Below are 24,886 nucleotides of genomic sequence, written 5' to 3' on the forward strand. Positions count from 1 at the left end.
TGAGAAGAAGTGATCTTACCTTGGTATCATTTCATATTCAGTTTGAATGTGAGAATCTTGAGTTGGAAACAATTGTGTTTAATTTAAATGAAGGAAATTATAATGAAATGAAGAGAGAGTGGATTGAGTGGCTAGACTAGCGGGAAAGACAGTACGCAAGTAGTGGCAGACATTTAAGGAGGTAATTTAGTGACAGCTCCAAAGACTGGGATAAATTTAAAAGCCCACAATAGAGGACCAGAAAGATAATAAAGAGAGAGAAAATAAACCATGAGGGCAAACTAGTAAACACTGATGATACTTCTTTAAATGTATCAAATTAATCTGAGGATTTATTGAGAATAAGGAAATGACAGAGGACAGTTCCACCACAGAACACACCATGTGGACAGCAATTTCTCCTCCCACTGACTTGAAGATGCCGTCCAACGTATCTCATCCACTTCCCGTACCTCCATATCCGAATCCCATCCCTCCAACCGCAACAAGGACAGAATCACCTCTGGTCCTCAACTTCCAATCCACCAACCTTTGCATAAATCACATCATCCGCTGACATTTCCGCCACATCCAAATGGACCCCACCACCATGGATAGATTTCCCTCCCCACCCCATCCGTATTCCAGAAAGACCATTCCCTCTGCAACTACCTGATCATGTCCACGTTCCCCAACAACCCACCCTCCCCTCCTGGCACCTTCCCCTGCCACTGCAGGAATTGCAAAATCTGCACCCACACCTCCCCCCTCACCTCTGTGCAAGGCCCCAAAGGAGCCTTCCACATCCATCCAAATTTCACCTGCACATCCACACATGTCATTTATTGTATCTGTTGTTCCCGATGCAGTCTCCTCTACATTGGGGAGACTGGACACCTTCTCGCGGAGCGCTTCAGGGAATATCTCCGGGATACTCGCACCAAACAACCCCACTGCCCCGTGGCCATACATTTCAAATGTCCCTCCAATTCGGCTGAGGACATGCAGGTCCTGGGCCTCCTCCACTTCCACTCCCTCACCTCCAGAGGCCTCACCTTCCACTGCGGGACTCAAGGGTATCAATATTGAATTCACCAGTTTCCTCATTTCCCCTCCCCCCAGCTTACCCCAGTTCCAACCTTCCAGCTCAGCACCGTCCTGATGACCTGTCCCACCTGCCAATCTTTCTTCCCATCCATCCACTTCACCTTCCTCTCCGACCAATCACCTTCACCCCCACCTCCACCCACTCTCAGCTACCTTTTCCCCAGCCTCTCACCCTTCCAATTTATCTCTCTTTTCCCCAAGGCTCCTAGCCTCATTCCTGATGAAGGGTTTTTGCCCGAAACTTAGATTTTTCTGCTTCTCGGATGCTACCTGACCTGATGTGCTTTTCCAGCACCACTCTAATCTTGACTCTAATCTCCAGCATCTGCAGAAACCACCTTTGTCTAAATGACAGAGGAGTTAATCAGGTATTTTGAATCAGTCTTAATACTTTGGAAGGTACTTTGATCATTAATACTAAAGAATAGAGATGAAGTACTAAGTACCATCACCATTATACAAGAATAGCATTAGACAAACTAATGAGTGTGACAGTGCTTTGGCTTTAAGAATTTTTTTTTGAATTGGAAGGCAGAACGGTCTATGAGAAGATAAAGAAGTTGTGAAGCTTTGGATTTTTTTTTGAATTTGGAACATGAGAAGGAACCTGAGCAGGTGTGGTTGAACTCCCAGAGAACCAGAGATGTTTAGATTTAGTTTTCAGTAACTGCTGTTGTGTCTTGAAGAAGTGAAAGTTATTTTATTCCCTCTCAATTGCAGCCAAAAGCTGGGGATTCTATTTCTGTCTTGTGGGAACTGGGTATGAGACAATTCTGTTTTCTGAAAATGCGTTTTACCAAGGATATGTTTGTGAGATATTGTTGTACTTTAACTATAGAATCTGAATAAATTGTGTTTTGCTTAACATTGACTAGTTTAACTAATCAAATTTAACCGGAACACAGGACTTCATATTCACCTTTAAAATAAGAAAAAGCTAGGGTCTAGGCAATTTGCTTAATATATTTTGACAGGATGTGGCATGGTCCAGAACATGGGGCTAAAGGCAGATCCCCATGACTTGCATCCTAGGATCTTTGATAGCTACAGAGAGAGAATACATTGGTTGTAATTTTCCAAAAGTCCCTGCAGTCGGGAGAAGTACGAGAGGATTGAAAAACTGCCAGTGTGACTACAGTTTTCAAAAAGGGCAGGAGGCATAAAGTCTGATTACCATAAGTCGATTAGCTTAACATCTATTGTTGACAAAGTATTGCAGCATACTTGGAAAATCATTTTCTAATCAAGCAGAGTCAGCATGGCTTCATGAAAGGGGAATAATCTCTACCCAATTTATTACAGCTGTATGAGTGAATATGTGTGTTGTGAGATTAGATTGGATTCTCTATAGTGTGGAAACAGGCCCTTCGGCCCAACCAGTCCACACCGACCCTCCAAACAGTCACCCATCCATACCCATTTCCCTCTGACCCATGCACCTAACACTATGTGTAATTTAGCATGGCCAATTTACCTGGCCTGCACATCTTTGGACTGTGGGAGGAAACCCACACAGACACAGGGAGAATGTGCAAGCTCTACATAGATAGTCGCTCAAGATTGGAATTGAATCTGGGACCCTGGTGCTGTGAGGCAGCAGTGCTAACCACTGAGCCATCCTGCCACCCCACTGTGTATTTGGACTTCCAGAAGGTGTTCAATAAGGTACCTCACAAAATGTTAAGTCATAAGATATGGTCACATAGTGTTGAAGGCAGTATATTGGCATAGACATAGAGTCGGCTAATGAGCAGGAAACAGCGAGTGGGGATAAGGGGGGGGTTCCTTTTTAGGTTGTAAACAGTGGAGCTGCACAAGGATTAGTGTTGGAACTGCAACTGGTCGTAACATATGTGAATGACTTGGAGGAAGGAAGCAAATGTCTGCAGAGAAATTTGCAGATGATACAAAAGATATGTGGGAAAGCAAGTTGTGAGAAGGATACAAACAGTTTACAAAGATATTAATAAGTTACTTTAGTGGACAAAAACTTGGCAAATGGAGGACAGTGTGGGGAAATGTGAAGTTGTTTATTTTGGAAGGGAGAACACGTGAACAAGTATTATTTAAATGGGGAAAAATTGTAACACAAAGAGATTTCTGAGTACATGGCAATGACACACAGAAAACTAGTGCCCATGTGCACAAGCTAATCAGGAACACTAATGGAATGTTGGCCCTTCTTTCAAGGGTGTTGGATTGTAAGCATAGGAAACTCTTCCTGCAAATGTACAGGGTGAGGCCACACCTGGACTACTGTGAGGATTTTTGGTCCCCTAATTTAAGAAAATACGTTATTTCAGAGTTCAGAGAAGGTTCACTAGAATGATCCCTGGAATGGAGCGATTGTGTTATGAACAAAGTTTAAACAGGTCAGGACTCTATTCATTGGAGTTTAGAAGAATGAGAGGTGATCTTATTGAAATGTATAGGAGGGCTCGACAAGGTAAATACTGAGAGGATGTTTCCCATCATGGGAGAGTTGAAGACCAGAACGCATAGTCTCAGGATAAAGATAATATCAGCCTGAAATGAGGAGGAACTTGTTCAGAGAGTTTATGAGTCTTTGGAATTCATTGAAAAGGGCAGTACTGACCGACAAACAAAATAAGCCATAATTTTAAAGGAAAATTAATAAAATAAATGACAAATGTCAAATAAAAATGACATTCCCTGGGTTGAAAATGTATTCTTATAGCCCTGGTGAAAACCAGTCACAGAAGGCCTGTAATGTACATACTCTGTCTCCAGGAACACCTAAGCACATACCTAACAGGCAGGCAGTCAGGTCAAGTGTGTTTATTAGAGACTGAAATTAATCCCCAGTTCATGGCAGTTGCCTGTCCAGAACAAACACAATGAATATCAAATTAATATCTGGGCTCAAAAGTCCAATCTTTGACTTTGATGAAAGCCCAAATTATGCTGGGTCAGTTTAAACACATTGCCGTTTTTATTCCAGGTCCAGTGCCTATACGCTTGGTGAACGGGCCCAGCATGTGCTCTGGGAGAGTTGAGATTTATCGGAATTCTGCCTGGGGCACTATTTGCAACAATGGCTGGAATATTCGTGCAGCAAGTGTGGTCTGCAGAATGTTGAACTGTGGGACAGCCCTGTCAGCACCAGGAGGAGTCGACTATGGAGTGGGGACTGGGGATATCTGGTTGGATGATGTGAGGTGTAATGGGACCGAGCCAGCCCTCGATCAGTGCTTAGCCAATCCATGGGTGGGGAATAACTGCGCACACAGCCAGGATGTTGGAGTTGCCTGTTCAGGTGAGTGGGACTGTCATGGCAACAACCATATTGCCACCTTATAACTACCTTCTGCCCAAGTGAATATTCATGTGAAGGTTTGTATTGTGTCTGAGTCCATCATTGAGTGATACCAAGCCCCTCTCAATAGGAAAGTCACAGGCTCTATCTTCTGCGGGGTTTACGATCCCACACAAGTATTTGGGGGGAATGAGATTCTGAGGAGGGAGTTTGTTGCACAATTAGCTTGTCTTTGACTACCTGGTAGTGACAAGATTTCTCCCAGGTGTAGGCTGCAAGGCATTCCTAAAACTGGAGAGGAGACAAGGTACAGGAATGATCAACCTGTACTGATACCAGAAGAACAATGTAAACAACAGTGGTGGAGATATACTGGTCTGCCTTTTGTGCAGACTTCAAAATGGACTACAGTACATCTAGCCAATTAATTTGAAAGCTTTGCTGTTATTACAGGCATATTGTTTTCTTCCGTCTGATCTCTCCAGTATAAACGCAGATCAGTTTAAACTTGTGCTGTTTTTATTCCAGGTCCAGTGCCTATACGCTTAGTGAACGGGCCCAGCAGGTGCTCTGGGAGAGTTGAGATTTATCGGAATTCTGCCTGGGGCACTATTTGCAACAATGGCTGGAATATTCGTGCAGCGAGTGTGGTCTGCAGAATGTTGAACTGTGGGACAGCCCTGTCAGCACCAGGAGGAGCCGACTATGGAGTGGGGACTGGGGATATCTGGTTGGATGATGTGAGGTGTAATGGGACCGAGCCAGCCCTCGATCAGTGCTTAGCCAATCCATGGGTGGGGAATAACTGCACACACAGCCAGGATGTTGGAGTTGCCTGTTCAGGTGAGTATTTTCAATCCCACTCTGGTTTAGGTATTAGCTCTCAAACAAATGGCATTTAAGGCCTATGTTACTGGATTACAAGCCTGGGTTTTGGATTAATACAGGTCATTCTGGTCTTGCACGTGTTTCCTCAGCCCGAATTGGCTATATTGTCGTAGATGAATTGTATATGTTGTTTGGATAACACAAACTTTCTCCTGAACAGATGTAATGGTTTTACACAGTGCAACTTTCTACAGCACGAGTTTAAGAGGAAAACAACTGTCATGTTCTGGCAGAACGACTTGTAGTTCAGGCCACCTAAGTATTTACACAGGCTTCTAGGTTGTTAGCCCAGGTCTCTGCATTATTCATCTAGGATTGCTCATTTTAGCCATTGAATTAGCAAGCTTCTGGACTAATTATTAAGACAATTACATTGCCTTAGAAGGAGTGCAGCTCAGATCCATGCGAATATCTCTGGGAGTAGAAAGAGTAAATTACAAGGATAATTTGTAGAGATTAGGAGGGGAATTTTCATTTCTGATGTTAAATGTAGAAGTGGTCTGAAAATTGGAAGTGACCTTCCCCCGGGATGGAGGGCTTTTCCCATGTGATTGCAATCTCCACAGGTCATGACATACTCATGTGCTGGTAAAACACTAAGTTTTCTTGGTGGGCAACATGGCTGCAGGGCCCTTCCTGGCTTCAATTTTGAGGAACCATATTTAAAACACCCAGGCAGCACGTCCCTCTTCACAACTCAGGAGCATCAATCATCTCTGCTTATCATCCTCACCCACCCCTGGAGATGTTGGAGATATGTGAGGAGTAAGTCCATGCTTTAGTGGCACCTCCCTCAGAGTGGTCCTGAAGGTTTTACAGAAAAGAAGAGATGGGCTGTTTCACAGGCAACAAGATGCCATCCTGCAATACCAATGCAGTTTGGATGGAAGTGACCATGGCAGTCATTATCTGCAAAAACCAGGGAAGAGACTGACTTCTTGTGCAACACCAGGATAAGTGCCACTCCCAACTCAATGCTTCATGCTCCTTTCAAAGTGAGGTAGCTTTGTAAAGATGCCACTGCACAGCACTGTGACACACAAGACTGGATTTCAGATATTTCCATCGCATGCAAACAATTTCTAAAACTTCATTGCTCCAACCCATATGGAATTGTACACACCACAGTCTCTCCCATTGCCAGGGTGCACACCGAAACCAGAAAAGGAGCTCAAACAGTTCAATTTCTGCACCACCGGCTCATTGAGCTTTCGTCGCAACCAGTAGGACCTACACTGCACAATCTTCTCAGAGACTTGCATGGGGCTTCATGGTGAATACTCAGTTGCTTGTAAGACATACGCTCCATGTAAAGCTTTGTTTATCTCCATGAGCTCTAGCTCATTAATCACACCGAACCACTTTTCATTTAGAACAGACACCCATGGATTGCTCTCTCAGTGCATGCAGAGGTATCTTGCAGCACCATTTCTCCTTTGCCAAGGACCCAAATGCCTCTATCTGTTCAGCTGAAAATCTTTGCATCACACCAATTCAAGACATTCCTAGCAGGCCATAATCCTCTGGGCACCAACCCGAGGCACCCCTTACATCATGTAAGGCGAGGTGACAAAGTCGGCAGAAGTGAGGACTGCAGATGTTGGAGATTATAGTCAAGGTTAGAGTGAGGCTGGATAAGCACAGCAGGTCAGGCAGCATCCGAGGAGCAGGAAAATCAACATTTCAGGCAAAAACCCTTCATCAGGAGTCATCAGCAGTCTTTGTCACTCTCAGCTACTTTTGTTGAGATGGCACAAAGATGTAGCACGAGGAAATAAAGGACAAAATCATTTTGAAGTCTCTGGGTTTATAGGTGTTAACCTTGTGTGGACAGCACTCTCTGCCCAATTCCAGTGGTCTCTTTCTGTCCATTAAGATGTTTTGAATATTGCTGTTTTCTTTGCGGATGACTTTGAGAACCAGTGATTACCCCAGATACTCACATGCACATTATGTGTTGCAGCAGACAGAATGTTGAGACTCTTACTCACTGCTGACCTCGAAGGAACATTACTGTGGAAAGCAGGAACTTAAACTCAATGGTTGGACTTTGCAATCATTCAGCATAGCATAGCTACTTATGTTTTATTCAGAGGGGAATTGAATGCAACAATAGGGACCAATACTGTCATGGATGGATGCATCTATGACAGGTAAGATCAGTCAGGATGAGGTCAAGTATAATTTTCTCTTTTGTTCGTTCTATCATCACTCGCCATGATCTCTGTCCCTTCAGCCCCAGCCAGCTCAGTTAGATGTCACGCTAACCAAGTCAGATTTGTTGTTGGACATTGAAGTGCCCCTCCAGGAGCACATTCTTCCCCATGCCACCCTCAGTGCTTCTTTGAAGTGATGCTGCGTATGGGGGTTACTGATTTCTTAGTCTAGAGTGGTTTGGAGGTGGAAACCTATGATCCTTTTGTGCTTGTTGGTGCTGTAGACCTTGGTTCTCCTCTTCATCTGGTGTTTGTTCATTTCCAGAACCTCTTGTGTGTGATTTTATGAGAGCTGATCCTTTAGTCTTCTCCTTTTCCTCATTCTGATCAATGCTGACACAGCTGCTGGATTTGATAGGTCAGATGTGGCATGGATCTACAACAAGTTTTATTTTAACCATCACTTTTTGAACCAATACTCTCAAGAAACCAGCCACATTATAACCTCAAAACTGGAATTTTACCGTATTACCCTGATTTCCACAATGTCCAAGTAATTAGTTGAAGATGCACGTGAGAAAGCTTTCTGCCGATAAGTTTTATTTTAGACAAAGTTGCGTTGTTGTTTAAGAGATGTGTGCTGTAGGTAAAGTATGACAGTGATGTGTATATCCCTTGCATCATGTTTCTTCTGCTTGGTGTATGTTTTTACTTGATCATGTGAACTTCTTAATCAACTGGAATATTCGATCCGCTGGCACACTCCTGTCCGGTAGTTGCTGGTTATCAAAAGGTTTGCTGTACTGATTTAAAAATAAATATCAGAATTGAGATGGAAGTTTTCCATTTGAGATGTTGACAGAGTCAATGTAACCTATGAGATTTAATCAGTCCCCTCATGTTGGGTGAGAGCCTGCCCTACAGCCTGACCTATTGAGGTGCATCCTCCATGATCCCAGACTGATGTTTCCCTCCTATTGCTGCTGTGTGCACAATACTTGTGTCTTTTATCTTTATTTAGATTTCCATGGACATGGTGATTAGCACAATGTCACTCCTGTTGCCTGCATTATCCCCTGCAAGCCAACCCTACAACCTTGCAATGTGCAGTCCTTGTGTGGTGTTTCATCACCTAATGGCAAGGTTTTACTTCAGTTACACAGGGCATTAGTGAGACTACATCTGGAGTACAGTGTACAGCATTGATCACTCTGCTTACAAAAGACATTGAAACATTGGAAACAATTCAGAGAATGTTTACCAGACTAATACCTGGAATGAGCAAATTTCTTTTTGAAAAACGGCTAGACAGGCACGGCCTGCATCCCCTGGAGTTTAGGAGAGTCAGAGATGCATTAACTGGAACATTCAAGATGCAGAGGGGACCTAATTAGGTGCATGATGAAAGGTTATTTCCTCTTGTGGGAGAATCTAGAAGTAGGGGGTCGTAGTTTTCACATAACGGGTCACCCATTTGAGACGGAGATGAGTTTCAACTCCCTCACCCTGTTTGTTCCCATTTTAAATATACTTGCCCTTGCCATAACATTTGATGGTCTTCTGCTTTCATCTCCCATCTCCTGTATCTTTCTTCAGTCTTCCACTTTGATTCTCAGTTCATTTTCTATCTCCCCGAACATTCTTGCTCTTCCCCCGATCTCACTTTCATTCAGAATTCCATGTTCCACCTTACGCCCCCCCCATTCAGGTACATTGCTCTTTCTCCCTCCCTAGTGCAGATTGCCCTATTGTGTTCTCTGTAAGCACTATAAGTGTTTAACCACAAGAATGTCAGCCACATGTGACTGAGACTTCTCATGGGCTGCTCAGTAGGGAGAGCAGTCAGCCCTAATACTGGAAACATTTGTGCAAAGAATGATTTATTTCTTAAAGATGCAAATTAATGATACCAGTTGGACTTAATGGAGCTTGAAGGAAGCAAACTATCCAGCCAGGAAGACTCCCCATATATTTGGTCGAGGTTGTAAATATACATATTTTCCAGCATGTGTTGTGAATGTAGATCTGGTGGGCTGGGGTATTAATGACGACAGTATTGATGATGTGCTTAGGAGTGCAAAACAGGTCCCCAGCCATAAATCCTGATCTTCTTGAAAAGTCCTGAGAAACTAACAGCAGAAGGTTAGCCCACCTTTGTGAAATAGGAATTTCTTTGGGAACAGAAAGATTTGGTGGGTGGGGTGGGGAAGGTGGTGGTAGTGATGGGAAACTCTGGGGTGGAGGGGGATGGGAGGGAAGTTGTGGGGTGGAGGGGGATGGGAAGGAGGCTGTGGGGTGGTGGGGGTGGTGGGCGTGAGGCTGTGGTAGGGGGAGATTTTGGGGTGGAGGGGGGAGGCTGTGGGGTGGAGGGGAGTGTTGGGGATGATTTTGGAATGGAGGGGGTGGGGGGTGAGGGTGTGGGGTGGAGGAATGTGGGGGGTGAGGGTGTGGGCTGGGGCGGAGTTGGGGGAGAATGTGGGGTGGAGGGGGGTGGTGGGGGTGATGGGGTGGTGGGGAGGCTGTGGGGAGAATGGGGTGAGGGTATAGGGTGGAGGGGGGTGGGAGGGTGAGGATGTGGGGTGGAGAGTGAGTTGGATGGGAGGCTGTGGGGTGGAGGGGCGTTTGGGGTGGAGGGGAGTTGGGTGGGAGGCTGTGGGGTGGAGAGGATGGTGGGGAAGGTGAGGTGTGGGAGTGAGGCTGTGGGTTGGGGGGGGGATGGTGGTGGGAGTGAAGCTCTAGGCAGGGAGACTGTGGGGGTGGGGAGCATTGGGGGATAAACTATTTCCTCTGGTAAGATGGGGATCCAGAGCAGTGGAGACAACATCAAAATTAAAAGTGTCACAATTAAGAATGTGATGTCAGAAAGTACATTTTCACACTGTGGGGAGCAGAAATCTGGAACGCATTTTGCCTTAGATTTGTTCCTTGATTGTTGTTGTGTAATGGTATATATGGTTTCAGGACAAAGACAGGGCAATACAGATTCAAATCAGGCTTAATCTTTTATATATTTGTTCACAAAATGTGGGTTTGTTGGTTTTGTCAGCACTTATTGCCCATGCTTTATTTACTTTAAAAAAATGTTTTTCTTTTAATTCACTCTTGTGATGTGAGCATCTGAGTTGAGTGTGTTGTTGGAAAAGCACAGCAGGTCGGGCAGCATCTAAGGAGCAGGAAAATCGACGTTTCAGGTCGCAACCCTTCATCAGGAATGAGGCTGGGAGCCTCGGGGGTGGAGAGATAAATGGGTGGGGGTGGGGCTGGGGAAAAGATAGCGAGAGTGTGAGAGGAGATTGGTCTTTTAGTCTAAATCCCACAGCTGAAAAATGTGTTGCTGGAAAAGTGCAGCAGGTCAGGCAGCATCCAAGGAGCAGGAGAATCGATGTTTCAGGCATAAGCCCTTCTTCAGGAATGAGGAAGGTATGCCAAGCAGGCTAAGATAAAGGTAGGGAGGAGGGACTAGGGGGAGGGGCGTTGGGAATGCGATAGGTGGAAGGAGGTTCAGGTGAGGCTGATAGGCCAGAGAGGGGGTGGAGGCGGAGAGGTCAGGAAGAAGATCGCAGGTCAAGAAGGCGGTGCTGAGTCCAAGGGTTGGGACTGAGATAAGGTGGGGGGAGGGGAAATGAGAAAGCTGGAGAAATCTGCATTCATCCCTTGTGGTTGGAGGGTTCCTAGGCAGAAGATGAGGCGCTCTTCCTCCAGGCATCATGTTGCTATGGTCTGGCGATGGAGGAGGCCAAAGACCTGCATGTCCTTGGCGGAGTGGGAGGGGGAGTTGAAGTGTTCAGTCATGGGGCGGTTGGGTTGGTTGGTGCGGGTGTCCCAGAGGTGTTCTCTGAAACATTCCGCAAGTAGGCGGCCTGTCTCCCCAATATAGAGGAGGCTACATCGGGTGCAGCGGATGCAGTAAATGATGTGCGTGGAGGTGCAGGTGAATTTATGGTGGATATGGAAGGATCCCTTGGGGCCTTGGAGGGAAGTGAGGGGGGAGGTGTGGGCGCAAGTTTTGCATTTCTTGTGGTTGCAGGGGAAGATGCCGCGAGTGGAGGTTGGGTTGGTGGCGGGTGTGGACCTGACGAGGGAGTCGCGGAGGGAGTGGTCTTTCCGGAACGCTGATAGGGGAGGGGAGGGAAATATATCCCTGGTGGTGGGGTCTGTTTGGAGGTGGCGGAAATGACGACGGATGATACGATGTATCTGGAGGTTGGTAGAGTCGTAGGTGAGGACCAGTGGGGTTCTGTTCTGGTGGCGATTGGAGGAGCGGGGTTCAAGGGCGGGGGAGCGGGATGTGGAAGAGATGCGGTGGAGAGCATCGTCAACCATGTCTGAGGGGAAATTGCGATCTTTGAAGAATGAGGCCACCTGGGTTGTTCAGTATTAGAATTGGTCCTCCTGGGAGTAGATGCGGCGGAGGTGAAGGAATTGTGAATATGCGATGGCGTTTTTACAGGGGGCAGGGTGGGAGGAGGTGTAATCTAGGTAGCTGTGGGAGTTGGTCGGTTTATAGTGAATGCCCGTGTTGAGACAGTTGCCAGAGATAGAAATGGAGAGGTCTAGGAAGGGGAGGTAGGAGTCTGAGATGGTCCAGGTAAATTTGAGGTCGAGGTGGAAGGTGTTAGTAAAGTGGATGAACTGTTCAACCTCCTCGTAGGAGCATGAGTCAGCGCTGATACAGTCATCGATGTAGCGGAGGAAAAGGTGGGGGGTGGTATGGACCAATTCCAATACCGATCAACCCAGATGGCCTCCTTCTTCAAAGACCTCCGGCCTATCACCCTCACCTTAACCTCCTTCCACCTATCGCATTCCCAACGCCCCTCCCTGAAGCCCCTCCTCCCTACCTTTTATCTTATCCTGCTTGGCACACTCTCCTCATTCCTGAAGAAGGGCTTATGCCTGAATCGTCAATTCTCCTGCTCCTTGGATGCTGCCTGACCTGCTGCGCTTTTCCAGCAACACATTTTTCAGCTCTGATCTCCAGCATCTGCAGTCCTCTCTTTCTCCTAAATCCCACAGCTACCTGGATTACACCTCCTTCTACCCTACCTCCTTCTCAATTCCTTTGCCTCCGCCGTATCTGCTCCCAGGTGGACCAGTTCCACCACAGAACACACCAGATGGCCTCCTTCTTTAGAGACCGATCTTTCCTCTCCCACGTGATTGAAGGTGCCTTCCAACGCATCTCATCCACATCCCACACCTCCACCCTCGAACCCCATCCCTCCAACCGCAACAAGGACGGAACCCCCCCGGTCCTCATCTTCACCCCGCCAACCTCTACATAAACTGCATCATCTGCCAACATTTCTGCCACCTACAAATGGACCCCACCACCAGGGATAAATTTCTCTCCCCACCCCTTTCCGCTTTCCACTAAGACCGTTCCCTCCATGACTACCTGGTCAGGTCCATGCCCCCGAACAACCCACCCTCCCATCCTGGCACCTTCCCCTGCCAACGCAGGAATTGCAAAACCTATGCCCAGACCTCCCCCCTCACTTCTGTCCAAGGCCTCAAAGGAGCCTTCCATATCCATCAAAGTTTCACCTGCACTTTCACACATATCATTTATTGTATCCGTTGCTCCTGATGCAGTATCCTCTACATTGGGGAGAGTGGACACCATCTCATAGAGCACTTTAGAGAACATCTCCAAGACACCCGCACCAACCAATCCCACCGGTCCCTGGCTGAACATTTCAACACCCTCTCTGGCCTGAAACATCGATGTTCCTGCTTCTCGGATGCTGCCTGACCTGTTGTGCTTTTCCAGCAACACACTCTCAATTCTGATCTCCAGCATCTGCAGACCTCACTGTCTCCCCTGATTTGGGCATCTAATACCTGAACCTAGATGCCCTTGAGAAGGTGATGGTGAGTTACCTTCTGGAATTACTGATGTCCTTGTGCAATTGGTAGATCCACGCTGTCAGGAAGAGAATTCCAGGATTTTGACCTAACAACACTGAAGGAACTGCATTACGTTTGTAAGTCAAGATGGTGAGTGGCTAGGAAGGGAATTTGCAGATGATGGTGTTCCCATGTATGTGCTTCCCTTGTCATGCTGGATGGAAGTGGTCCTGGGTTTGGAAGGTGCTGTCTAAGAAGCCTTGATGAATTTCTGCAGTGCTTCTTGTGGCTGGTATTCAGTGTAGCCACTGAGTATCAGTGGTGGAGGGAATGATTGCTTGTGGATGTGGGGCCCTTTGTCCCTGATTGTGTTAAGCTTTCTGAGTGTTATTGAAGCTGAACTCATTCAGAAATATGGAGAGGGAGCTTGGGAGGACTTAGATCCAGTGGTAGTGACGGAATGGTGATGTAGTTCAAAGTCAGAATGTTGGGTGGATTGGAATGGGACTTGCGGGTGGTGGTGATCCCATGTGTCTCCTGCCATTCTGTGTGATAGAGGTCAAGGGCTTAGAAGGCGCTCTTAAGGAGTATGGGTAGATTGGTGCAGTGTATCTTGTGGATGGTACACATGTCTGTCATGCGTTGGTCGTGAATAGAGTAAAAGACAAAAGTGATAAATGAAGTGGTGACCAAGTGGGCTACATTGACTTGGGTGTTGCACCCATTCAGGCAAGTAAAGAGTATTCCATTATATTACTGACTTGTGCCTTGGTACAGGAGGTGACTTACTTACCACAGAATTCCTAATAGAATGGTTCAGTGTTCTCCTCCTTCCACTGGAACATAGGAACAGGAGTAGGCCATTCTGATCCTCCAGCCTATTCTACCATTCAACGAGATCCTGCTGATCTGTGACTTAACTCCACCCTTTGGCCCATATCCCTTAATACCTTCTCTTAACAAAACATTATCTATCTCATATTTAAAACTAATAACAGATCCAGCATACAGTGCCATTTGTGAAAGAGATTTTCAAATGTTTTCCACCCTTTGTGTGTAGAAGTGCTTCCTAACATCTCTCCAGAACAGCCTGGCCCTAATATGTATATATAGACTTTTTTATAATTATAGAATCCCTCCAGTGTGGAAATAGGCCCTTCGGCCCAACAAATTGACACCGATCCTCCAAAGGGTATCCCACCCAAACCCTTTCCCCTGCCCTATTACTCTACATTTACCCCTGACTAATGCACCTAACCTACACATCCCTGAACACTATGTGCAATTTAGCATGATCAATTCACCTGGCTTGCGCATCTTTTGGATTGTGGGAGGAAATTGGAGCACCCAGACGAAACCTATGCGGATAATGGGCGAACTCCATACAGGCACCCGAGGGTGGAATCGACCCTGGGACCCTGGTGCTGTGAGGCAGCAGTGCTAACCACTAAATCATCTTGCGGCCCATATTATGTCCTCTACTTATAAAATCCCCAGCCAGTGAAAATAGTTTATCTTTATCTACCCTGTCCTTTGCTGTTAATACATTGACGATTTCAATCAGATTACCTGTTAACCTTGTAAATTCTACAGAAAACAGGTCTAATCTGTATAACCTCCCCTCATAATTTAACCCTGAAGTCCTGGTATCATTTTTATAAATCTACATTCTACTGCCTCCAAGGCCAATATATCTTGCCTTAACTGTGGTGCCCAGATCTGGTAATAGTAGTCCAAGTGGAGCCAAACCAGGATTTTGTATAACTGTAACAGAACTTCTACATCCTTGTACTCCATCCAGTCCTTTAGATGTAAACACTAGTATTCCAATAGCTTTCTTCATTGTTTTCTGCACTTTATCATGGCAGTTTAAAAATCTATGAATTTGAATGCCTAAGTCTGTTTGGACATTCACTGTATTTAGTTTCATCACATCTAGAAAGTGTCCTGATCTATTCTTTCTAGGTCCACAATGGATAATCTCACACTTGCTTACATTGAACTTTATCTGTCACTGTTTTGCATATTTAACTCGTCTATTAATATCCTTTTGTCATTTTATTCAACCTGAGGAAGGAGTGGGGATCCGAAAGCTTGTGGGTTCAAATAAACCCGTTGTCATGTGCTTTTTGACTTTGCCTAACTTTGTGCCATGAGCAAGTTTGGACATATGACTTTCTGAGCCATTATCCAAGTCATTAATAAACAATGATTGAGGCTCTTACACAAATCATTGTGGGACAACACTGGCCACATCCTGTTTCTGTATTCTCATGTTTTCTGTGCTAAGCCATATTGTGAAGAGACTGACACTGGGCTAAAATATGCATGCAGTAATCCAGTGAAAGTTAACGTAATCTCTGCCATCTTAAACCTGTTCCGTCCAGATCCACTACTATATGGCTGGTGAATGGTACCAACATGGGATGTTGCTAAGCAATTTGACTGTTCCAACTCACTTTTGGACTTTCCAGGGTACAAATTCTCCTGGATACAGCCTATAAGCTTTCTTGTAGTTTTTCTTTATTTTTCTAGTCAGGCCTGGTAAAACTCCTTTGCTGTATTGAGTAGAGTGTTAATGTGTGAGTGTGATGGAGTATTAGCCTGTGAGAGGGTGTGTGCGTGGGTGTGAGAGAGCGTGTGTATGAGCGAGGGCCTGTGTGAGTGTGAGAATATGGGACCTTGGATTCATGTCACACTCCAGATGACCCACTACATTACACACACACACACACACACACACACACACACACACACACACACACACACACATCTCCCACACCCACATCCGCGCACACATCCTCTCACAGGCTTATGCTCCATCACACTCACACTAACTGAACATGCACACATGTAAACACACTCTCTCTCACGTGCACTCATAAGCACACACTCATATTCTTTCTTTCTCTCTCTCTCTCTCACTCTCATGCACACACTCACATGTATAAGTCTCTGGGGTAAATTTGCATTTGCAGATACATTCTATTTTGCTCAAAAAGCACACAACCTACAGGCAGTCCATGTAACATTTTATAAATTCCTACTTTGGAAATAGAACCAGTCTGGCTCAAGATTGGATACAGACAAGCTCTAACCCCACACCTTTAATGCATTGTTTGAGCTGAGATGTCACTTTTTTTAATAAAACCTGAAGTTATCTCGAGAATGTGACTTAAAAGAAGTTCTGGGATTTACATATTAATGAACTAAAACCTGCATCCCAATCTAAAAGATGAAAGACTTGACAACAGTGTAGGTTTGTTCAGTATATCATTTCAGCTGCATGACACTGTAATCTTTTGCTATAAATTTGTGTTTTATGATCCTGCTCCACAGTTACCTAATGAAGGAGCAACACTCTGAAAGGTAATATTTCCAAATAAACCTGTTGGATTATAACCTGTTGAAAATGTGTTGTTGGAAAAGCGCAGCAGGTCAGGCAGCATCCAAGGAATAGGAGATTCGACGTTTCAGGCATAAGCCCTTCTTCAGGAAACGTCGAATCTCCTGTTCCTTGGATGCTGCCTGACCTGCTGCACTTTTCCAGCAACACATTTTCAGCTCTGATCTCCAGCATCTGCAGACCTCACTTTCTCCTCGAGGATTATAACCTGTTGTTGTGTTATATTTAACTTTGACCTTGGCCAGCCTGAGAATGTATACCAGGGAACCATTACAGATGAAGGGTACGACTTGTGTCCCAGTCTCCTGAGAGAAGCAGTTGGTGAAGTTTACCACTGATTATATAAACTGATTAAGAGGCTCTGGGCCAAGCCAGCTGGGGTAAAATTGTTTGAGAAAAATTCACCTTGATTGGCTGAATATTTTTCAATTAGAAAATGGCTGCTGAGTGAAGTCCTAATTAAATAACCAGAGGTTTTTCAGAAAGGGCTAAGGCCACTTTACACGTTAACCAGGAAGCAATTCCACAATTTTGCAAGGCCTGCTCAGTGCCAATCCAGAGGTAGAGCCAGAAATCAGGAGGCTGGAAAGAAAAGGAATCATCAAACCAGTCCAGTTTGTGGAATGGACAGCACCAGTCATACCGATTGTAAAGCCTGATGGTTCGGATCTGCTTTGTGGTGATTTTAAGCAAATGGTAAATTGCTTCTCACAGGTGGATAAATACCCAATCTTTTGAATAAAGGACTGTACACAAAACTGGCAGGAGGGCTGTCCTTCATGAAGCCGGACACGAGCCCGCCTACCTGCAGCTGCGACTAGATAGAGGGATAGAGATGTACAATCCTTCGGTCCAACCCGTGCATGCTGACCAGATATCCCAACCTAATCTAGTCCCACTTGCCAGGACCCATCCCTCCAAACCCTTCCTTTTCATATACCCATCCAAATGCCTTTTAAATGTTACAATTGCACCAGCCTGCACCACATCCTCTGGCAGCTCATTCCATACACTTACCACCCTCTGTGAACAAGCCACCCAGTAGGTCTCTTTTATATCTCTCCCCTCTCACCCTAAACCTATGCCCTCTAGTTCTAGACACCCCCATTCCAGGGAAAAGACCTCATCTATTTATCCTATCCATGCCCCTCATAATTTTGTAAACCTCTATAAGATCACCCCTCAGACTCCGACACTCCAGGGAAAACAGTATTCAGCCACTCCCTATAGCACAAATCCCCCAACCTTGGCAACATCCTTGTAAATCTTTTCTGAACCCTTTCAAGTTTCACAACATTTTTCCGATAGGAAGACAACCAGAATTGCATGTGATATTCTAACAGTGGCCTAACCAATGTCCTGTACAGCCATAACATGACCTCCCAACTCCTGTACTCAATACTCTGACCAATAAAGGAAAGCATACCAAACACCTTCTTCACTATCCTACCTACCTGCGACTCCACTTTCAAGGAGCTATGAACCTGCACTCCAAGGTCTCTTTGTTCAGCAACACTCCTTAGGACCTTACCATTAAGTGTATAAGACCTGCTAAGATTTGCTTTCACAAAATGCAGCACCTCATGGTTTTGAAAATTAAACTCCATTTGCACTTCTCAGCCCATTGGCCCATCTGGTCAAGATCCTGTTGTAGTCTGAGGTAACCCTCTTCACTGTCCACTACACCTCCAATTTTGGTGTCATCTGCAAACTTACTAACTGTGTCTGAAATGCTCACATCTGAATCATTTATATAAATGATAAAAAGTAAAGGACCCAGCACCGATCCTTGTGGCACTCCACTGGTCACAGTCCTCCTGTCTGAAAAACAACGCTCCACCACCACCCTCTGTCTTCTACCTTTGAACCAGTTCTGTATCCAAGTGGCTAGTTTTCCCTGTATTCCATGATATCTAACCTTGCTAACCAGTTTCCCATGGGGAACCTTGTCGAACGCTAAAGGGTTTCAGAAAAACACTGTGTCGGTACAGTATTGGTGGGCCTCAGGGCCTGTTCTTGTGCTGTATTGTTCTTTGTTCTAACCCTTATTGGCTGTGAAGTAGGTTCCGTGCAGATTCACTGAAATGGTACTGGGGGAAAATGTTTTTTTCAATTCCAGTTTGCAGAGAGAGTGCTTGGATATATAATACAGAGCATCAATGGATAATCTCATTGAGTGATTGAGATTTTAAAGTCTTTGATAAAGTAAATACTGAAGGCTGTGCTTTTCTTCTGCCAGTGAGAGCAGGAAGTCACTGTTCACACAGCCACCCCCAGTTATGTGTTCAGGCACCTGAACTGTCCACTCCCAGTGCAGGAAACTGGCCTACTGTCTTCAGCATATACATCACCTTTCCCAGCTATGACTAGTTCCGATGAAGGGTCACTGAAATGTTGACTCTGGTTTCCCTCCACAAACGTTGCTTGCCCTACTAAGTTTCTCCAGCAATTTCTATCTTTATTTAGAGATCTGAAACTCTTGTCGCCCAAGGAGCTGTTGATACTGGGAATGAATTGGAAATTTTCAAATTTGAGATGATAGATCTTTGATGGGTATTCCCAGTTACAAAACCAAGATGAATAGATGGAGTTAAGATACAGATCAGTCATGATCAAATTTAATGGTGGGACAGTCTTGAGCAGCTGAATGCTCTCCTATCCCTGTGTTCTTATATGTTCCATGTTGTAACCTTATCAGGAGGAGATTGGCACCTGGGCTGAAGTGTCCAGCTGATGATGACATTCAAAGTCCTGAATATCCCAGACCAGTTTAACATCCATGCTCCTGTCTCTGTTCCAGGTCCTGTGCCGATAAGGCTGGTAGATGGGATTACCACGTGCTCAGGCAGAGTCGAGGTCTATCGTAACTCCAGCTGGGGAACAGTGTGTGACGCTGGCTGGAATATCAATGCAGCAAATGTGACCTGCATGGCATTGAACTGTGGGACTGCCCTGTCAGAAAGAAGCTGCCCTTGTTTGAGTGAGGCGACTGGGAAAATCTGGATGACAAATGTGACATGTAGTGGGACAGAGCCTACACTTCATCAGTGCTCCTCCAACCCTCTGGTGGAGTCTATGTGCACCCATAGTCAGGATGCCAGCGTTATTTGCTCAGGTGAGTATGGTCCCTTGGGCAATGTCAGGAAATAAGAATGATTTTGTGCTTATGTCGGGCTGTTGGCCTGTGACTTGTGTGTCGGCTGACGCAGGAGTGTAGATTGGTATCAGAGTGTAGGTGGTTGTTGTGGCATCTGTTGTTCCAGACCGACATTGGAAGTCGATGTATGTAATGAGTGTGATGGATGAGGAGTGATGCATGTGTGTTAAAGGCAGATTGATGTCAGCCCACTCAATATCATCTGTAATTATGAACCAGATTAAGGACGTTTCAATCTCTATTCCAGCTGTGACATCAGTGCGCCTGGTGCGTGGCAACAACATATGCTCCGGTAGAGTTGAGGTTTATCGTGAATCTACCTGGGGAACCATCTGTGATAATGGATGGGATATAAACGAAGCAAAAGTCGTCTGCAGAGTGCTGAACTGTGGGACAGCTGTATCAGCAACAAGTGGCACCTACTATGGAGAGGGGACTGGGAAAATCTGGTTGGATGATCTGAGATGTGATGGGACAGAGTCTGACCTCACCCAGTGCTCTGCTACGTCAGTGGTGGCAAGAAACTGCACAAGCAAGACACTTGCTGGAGTGATCTGCTCTGGTAAGTGGAGTGATCCAACTCAGGATTTCCAATTTTCAGTTAACTCTTGATGCTTGTGTGGGACTATAATCTAAAGATTACTGCTCACTCCCCCAACCATTCGCTACCCAACCAATCTAAGCAAATGTTCTAGCTTCCAAATTTTATGTACTGTGGGAAACATGAGGGTTATCTTTTTGACATCATTTAAATTAATTAAAATAACAAATAGCTTGAATTACTGGTGCGATTACAATTTTATTAACAGTACGTAGGAGCGATGAGGCTCAGAGCCTTGCCTGGAGAAAGGAAATGTTAAGGAGATGAGAGTTCGGTATTTCATCTCTCAGCCAACCCTACACTTAGGTAGACAGGATGGTTAGGAATGATGGATATTGCTGATGAAGGCAGAAGGACTTAAAAGTGGCAGTACTAATAGTGGCAGCAGTACGTGTCTTATCAAAATTGAAATATTACTTCATAGATTGTGATCTGTCAGTCACTCCTCACCAAGCTTGAATTTCAATTCAAATTATGTACATAATTTTTCAAATAATTTGCTGACTTTGCGTATCATTACAAAATTGGTTTCAAAATTAATGGCTTTAAAAGATTCTTCTTGAATCTGTTCATTCAGGTCTGGCAGGGACAATGGATTAGTGAAGGGTTAGATTTCATAAGATCCATGTTAAAGGGCTTCAGGGAAGCAAGTTGGTTAAATTGTGTCAGCATGGACTGAAGGGTCTGTTTCCCTGCTGTCTGGTGTGAAAAAGTAGCAACACTATCGCAGGGACATTGAAAGGTGGCAGAACTATGGAGGGGGCAATAAAGGTGATAGCAGTTGTGGATTGGTGGTGCTGCAAAAGTGACAGGGTCTGTGACACTTGTTCCCAAGGGACAAGCGAGGAAAACTCTTCGGAGAGTCAGTGTGGACTTGTTGGGCCGAAGGGCCTGTTTCCATACAGAAAATCTAGGCAATAAAATGTTATTTTATGAAGCAGCAAGGACAATTCGAGACTAAGCAGCATTAAGAATCATTCAACAAAGGAAATTCTGTCTTTTCTGTCATTTGTTAAATTTAAGTGTGTTACAATAAATCAAGTTAATTTACTACTGTTCGTGAAACCTGGAGTGGATGGTAACTAGTCAGGCAATTTATTCTTTGTTTTCTCATTGAGAGTTTATACATTTATATCTTTTGTGGCTTGTGGAACTATGGGGCACTGTTATCAGCAAACTCTTTCCTGTAGCTAAGTCATGACAATGTGAGTTGAGAGTGTGGTGCTGGAAAAGCACAGCAAGCCAGGCAGCATCTGAGGAGCAGGAGAATTGATGTTGCGGGCAGGAGCAAATGAAGGGCTCCGGCCTGAAATGTCAATTTTCCTGCTGCTTAGATGCTGCCTGACCTGCTGTGGTTTTCCAGCACCACACTCTCAACCCTGATCTCCAGCATCTGCAGGCCTCACTGTCTCCTCATGACAATGTGAAGCTGGCAGCACTTTGAATATAGGCCAAGCATATGCTGTTTAGTCAACTGACACTATCATCAGTGCCTCATTGCCCACCTCTACTCTTTAACGGGATGAGATTCATATTGTAACTAAGCTTTTGGCTCGTTGCCATGTGAACGCCATGATCCGGGTGCTTGAGTGGAAAAAGCACCAGTTTTGATGCTGCAGTTATGACCAATAAAATTCAGCCCCTTGAGAAAAGCAGAGAAGAATATGCTTGTAGGGTTTGAAGAAGAGAAAGTGAGGTACATGTGGAGCATTGGTCAAGCAACAACCTATTGGTTAAATAGTTTATTTCCATACTGTCCGTTCTGTCACCTTTCTAATTTGCCTGAAACCAGGAAAATTTGGTTGACTTTTCCCCCTTTTTCATTATAGGTTGTGACCTTTTGAAGCATTTCACTCACAATAGTGACAGAAACTAAACTGAACAAAAGGCAGAACAGTGTTCTAACTTTAATGTCACAGGGTGGCTGTCTGTGATCCCTGTCCATTCAGGGATGGGGATATAGTGATGTTCTGATGTTAAATCCCTCTCCCTGCCTCCAGCCAGCAACCCTGTCCACCCATTGGAACCATGATAACATTGAGTTCCAGGTCACTCTAATTAAAGCAGCAAAAGTTTTTTAACAGCTTTCTATCTCTATTTCAGGTCCACTGCCCATCCGACTGGTAAACAACACACATATGTGCTCCGGGAGAGTTGAGATATATGGCAGATCTGGCTGGCGCAATATCTGCAACAATAGCTGGGATTTAAATTCAGCAAATGTAGTCTGCAGAATGTTGAACTGTGGGAAGGTGCTGAAAGCAACAACTTACCTTCAGGAGGGAACTGCAAACATCTCAATGTTTAACATAAGATGTACCGGGAAAGAGGCTGCCCTAGATCAGTGTGCTGCCAGTGTATCAGCGGAGAAATACTGCAAACACCGGACTGTTGCTGGAGTGATCTGCTCAGGTGAATAGGATTTCCTGGAAAACCCAATGGCTTGATTATGTACTGGAAGGTTGAGAGGAATGCAATTTTATGTTTGCACCTTGATTGATTTTCACCTTTCTCTGTGAACTCAGGGAGCCCAAGGTTTATGATAATGATAGTAAGCAAGTGGGTGGGTGTGTGTGTAGGTGTGTGTGTGTGTGTGTGTGTGTGTGTGTATGGTGTGGGTGTGTCAAAGGAGTATCACAACTCTTTCTTTCTTTTTTATCCAGGAAGTGTCAAGACTTTGTCTCACAGAACCTGCCTTACCCAGAAAGGTATGTTGAAGAAGAGTAAAATTAACCTTCCTATTAGGGTATCTGTGTCTTGTCCTCCCTGAGAACTCTCTCTCTGAGCATTTCCAGCAAGCAGAAGACTTTGCTCAGTGAGCTAACTGATAACCAACCATTGCATCAAGCCAGAGAGACCACCTACACCTGAAAATATGATAGATTAAATGGCAGATTTAGGATTGAGAAAGGACAAAGTGTCCTAATAGAGCGGTAAGAATCTTTGAAATGTTCTACCCTAGAGGTCTATGGTTGCTCAGCCATTCCACAGTTTCGAGTCTGAGATTGACTGATGTTTGGGTACTAAGAGAATTCAGGGTTATGGGAGCAGTTGGCAATTTCAGTTGAGATACAGATGTTGTTACTCTTTCTCTAATCCATGCTGAATCTGCCATGGGAAGTTTTGGTGTAACACTGTTAGAGACTCTGTATCTGGTCCCTCACTGGCAGCAATTCCATTACTTTACCAAAGGCCGATATATTTCAGCTGTCTGGCTTCTGAGCACTGGAATTCTCTCTGAATGTCCTCAGCTCTGTCTGTCCCTTTAGGATATTTCTTGAAATACAGATTTTTAATCAAGCTTTGTGGCTCTGTGTCAAATTCCATTTAATAACTGGTCTCATGAGGTTTCTTGGAATGTTTTACTCCCTTGAAAATGCTGTTTAAATGAAATTTTCTCAAACACAAATCCTTTCTTGATACTCCAGATGTCGATCAGAAACATGTGGTTGGAAGAGTACATTTCTCCTTGACTGGTGGGAACCTTTGTCCCTCTGATCCTCAGGTGACAGAGACTTTGAAGAAAGTGGTGAGTATGGAATACTGTTCCACTATTCAGTATCTAGGAGACTGTGAGGTCTGCACATTCTGGAGATCAGAGTTGAGTGTGTGTTGCTGGAAAAGCACAGCAGGTCAGACAGCATCTGAGGAGCAGGAAAATTGACGTTTCGGGCGTAAGCCCTTCATCAGGAATGAGGCTGGGAGCCTCGGGAGTGGAGAGTTAAATGGGAGGGGGGTGGGGCTAGGGAGAAGGTAGCTGAGAATGGATGGAGGTGGAGGTAAAGGTGATAGGTCGGAGAGGAGAGTGGAGTGGATGGGTGGGAAGGAAGATGGACAGGTGGGACAGATCATGAGGGCGGTGCTGAGCTGGAAGGTTGGAACTGGGATAAGGTGGGGGGAGGGGAAATGAGGAAACTGGTGAAGTCCACATTGATGCCCTGGGGTTGAAATGTCCCGAAGCAGAAGATGAGGCGTTCTTCCTCCAGGCGTCGGATGGTGAGGGAGTGGCGACGGAGGAGGCCGAGGACCTGTATGTCCTCAGCAGAGTGGGAAGGAGAGTTGAAATGTTGGGCCACATTCTCAGTGGAGGGCTGCGCATTGTGAGGGCGAGAGGTTGGAGTTGGTAAAGGGGTTGGACAGGTTGAGGCAGTTGATGTCACAGTGGCAGTTTGAAATAAAGAGGTCAAAGGTGGGTAGCAGGCCAGTAGAGGGTATCCAGGTGGATGGGGTGTGTTGAAGGCGGGAGTAGGGGTCCTTGGTGGGTGTCTTGGTTGTAAAAGTAGGCCCAGAGGCAGAGGCAGCAGAAGAAACATTCCAGGTCGCAGTGTATGTTGAGCTCATTAATCTGGGACTGTAGAGGGATAAAGGTGGTGCCTTTACTGAGGACTGAATATTTCTCCTCAGTGGGGGGGGGGGGTAAAGGCAGAGCAGGGATGGGAGCTAGGACCTGGAATGGGGCTGATGT

The 24,886-nt window shown here is 45.3% G+C and overlaps 1 protein-coding gene across 1 annotated transcript in view; it reads left to right on the forward strand.

Moving 5' to 3' along the window:
- The window catches only part of LOC132833278 (deleted in malignant brain tumors 1 protein-like), a 119,889-nt gene that overhangs the window by 89,247 nt on the left and 5,756 nt on the right, over positions 1-24,886 (forward strand). The window contains exons 20-26 of the mRNA XM_060851441.1: positions 4,049-4,363; positions 4,892-5,206; positions 19,464-19,778; positions 20,068-20,382; positions 22,525-22,833; positions 23,085-23,129; positions 23,850-23,950. Of these exons, the coding sequence (XP_060707424.1) occupies positions 4,049-4,363; positions 4,892-5,206; positions 19,464-19,778; positions 20,068-20,382; positions 22,525-22,833; positions 23,085-23,129; positions 23,850-23,950 (1,715 nt within the window). The remainder of the gene's footprint in view (positions 1-4,048; positions 4,364-4,891; positions 5,207-19,463; positions 19,779-20,067; positions 20,383-22,524; positions 22,834-23,084; positions 23,130-23,849; positions 23,951-24,886) is intronic.

Source organism: Hemiscyllium ocellatum, chromosome 36 (assembly GCF_020745735.1).
Source record: "Hemiscyllium ocellatum isolate sHemOce1 chromosome 36, sHemOce1.pat.X.cur, whole genome shotgun sequence".
NCBI classification, from domain to species: Eukaryota; Metazoa; Chordata; class Chondrichthyes; order Orectolobiformes; family Hemiscylliidae; genus Hemiscyllium; species Hemiscyllium ocellatum.